Raw genomic sequence first — 746 nt, 5'->3', positions numbered from 1 at the left:
GGTGGGTGGCGTGGGGGTCCCACGTACTGTAGAGCAGCACCATGGTGGAGGGTCCGGTGCTCTTGGAGATCTGGGTGGCCACCAAGGCATACTCGTCGTAGTTGGTCTCCACCACACGGATGTCGTGGTTGCTGCCCCAGCCTGTGGGCCACGGGGAGGGCACAGCTCAGCCCCTGGCCCTGAGCCAGCCCGGGGGCTTCGGCAAGGGTGGGGGCGGGTACAGGGGACAGTGGGGCAGGGCTGGGAGCTGGGGGCACAGCAGGGGCTGGAGCCCGGAGGCTTCGGCAAGGGCTGGGACAGGGACAGGGGACAGTGGGGCAGGGCTGGGAGCTGGGGGCACAGCAGGGGCTGGGAGCCAGGCACTCACGTGGGCTGGTGTATCTGAACCGTCCTGGCTGCTCCGTCTTGGTGTAAAGGCTGTTCCTCTTCTCGCACTTGTCACCCCTGGGGAGTGACACAGGGAGGTCAGGGGGGCCAGGGAGCTCGTCCCAGCCCACACGTAGCCCCGGGCATGGCACCATGGGGGGCACCCCCTGCCTGCTCACTCCCTGCCCTGCCCGTACTTGGGGTAGGTGGAGGTGACCTCCAGGTTCCCATCTGCAGTGGCAGAGATGTCCGTGGTGCACATCTTCATCACGTGCTTCTTCTCCTTGAACCAGTTGGCGTTGGAGGCCAGGCCGATGCTGTACCATCTACCCGTCAGCTGCACACAACATCTGCTCCATCACCAGAGGGGCACAGACCCC

At 66.1% G+C, this 746-nt stretch overlaps 1 protein-coding gene across 1 annotated transcript; it reads right to left on the bottom strand.

Moving 5' to 3' along the window:
- Nucleotides 1-27: 27 nt before the first annotated feature.
- On the bottom strand, nt 28-703 carry LOC103772826 (lipocalin-like; the record flags this gene model as incomplete). Its single annotated transcript, XM_008940168.1, has 3 exons — nt 28-141; nt 368-444; nt 564-703. Coding segments are annotated over 3 exons (331 nt in total), but the record flags the coding sequence as incomplete, so codon positions are not given.
- Between the last annotated feature and the right edge of the window lie 43 nt (nt 704-746).

The sequence above is a fragment of the Merops nubicus genome, unplaced genomic scaffold (assembly GCF_000691845.1).
Source record: "Merops nubicus isolate BGI_N331 unplaced genomic scaffold, ASM69184v1 scaffold30405, whole genome shotgun sequence".
NCBI lineage: Eukaryota > Metazoa > Chordata > Aves > Coraciiformes > Meropidae > Merops > Merops nubicus.
The sequence above is the reverse complement of the archived record's forward strand: the minus strand, read 5'-3'. Positions and strand labels throughout refer to the sequence as shown.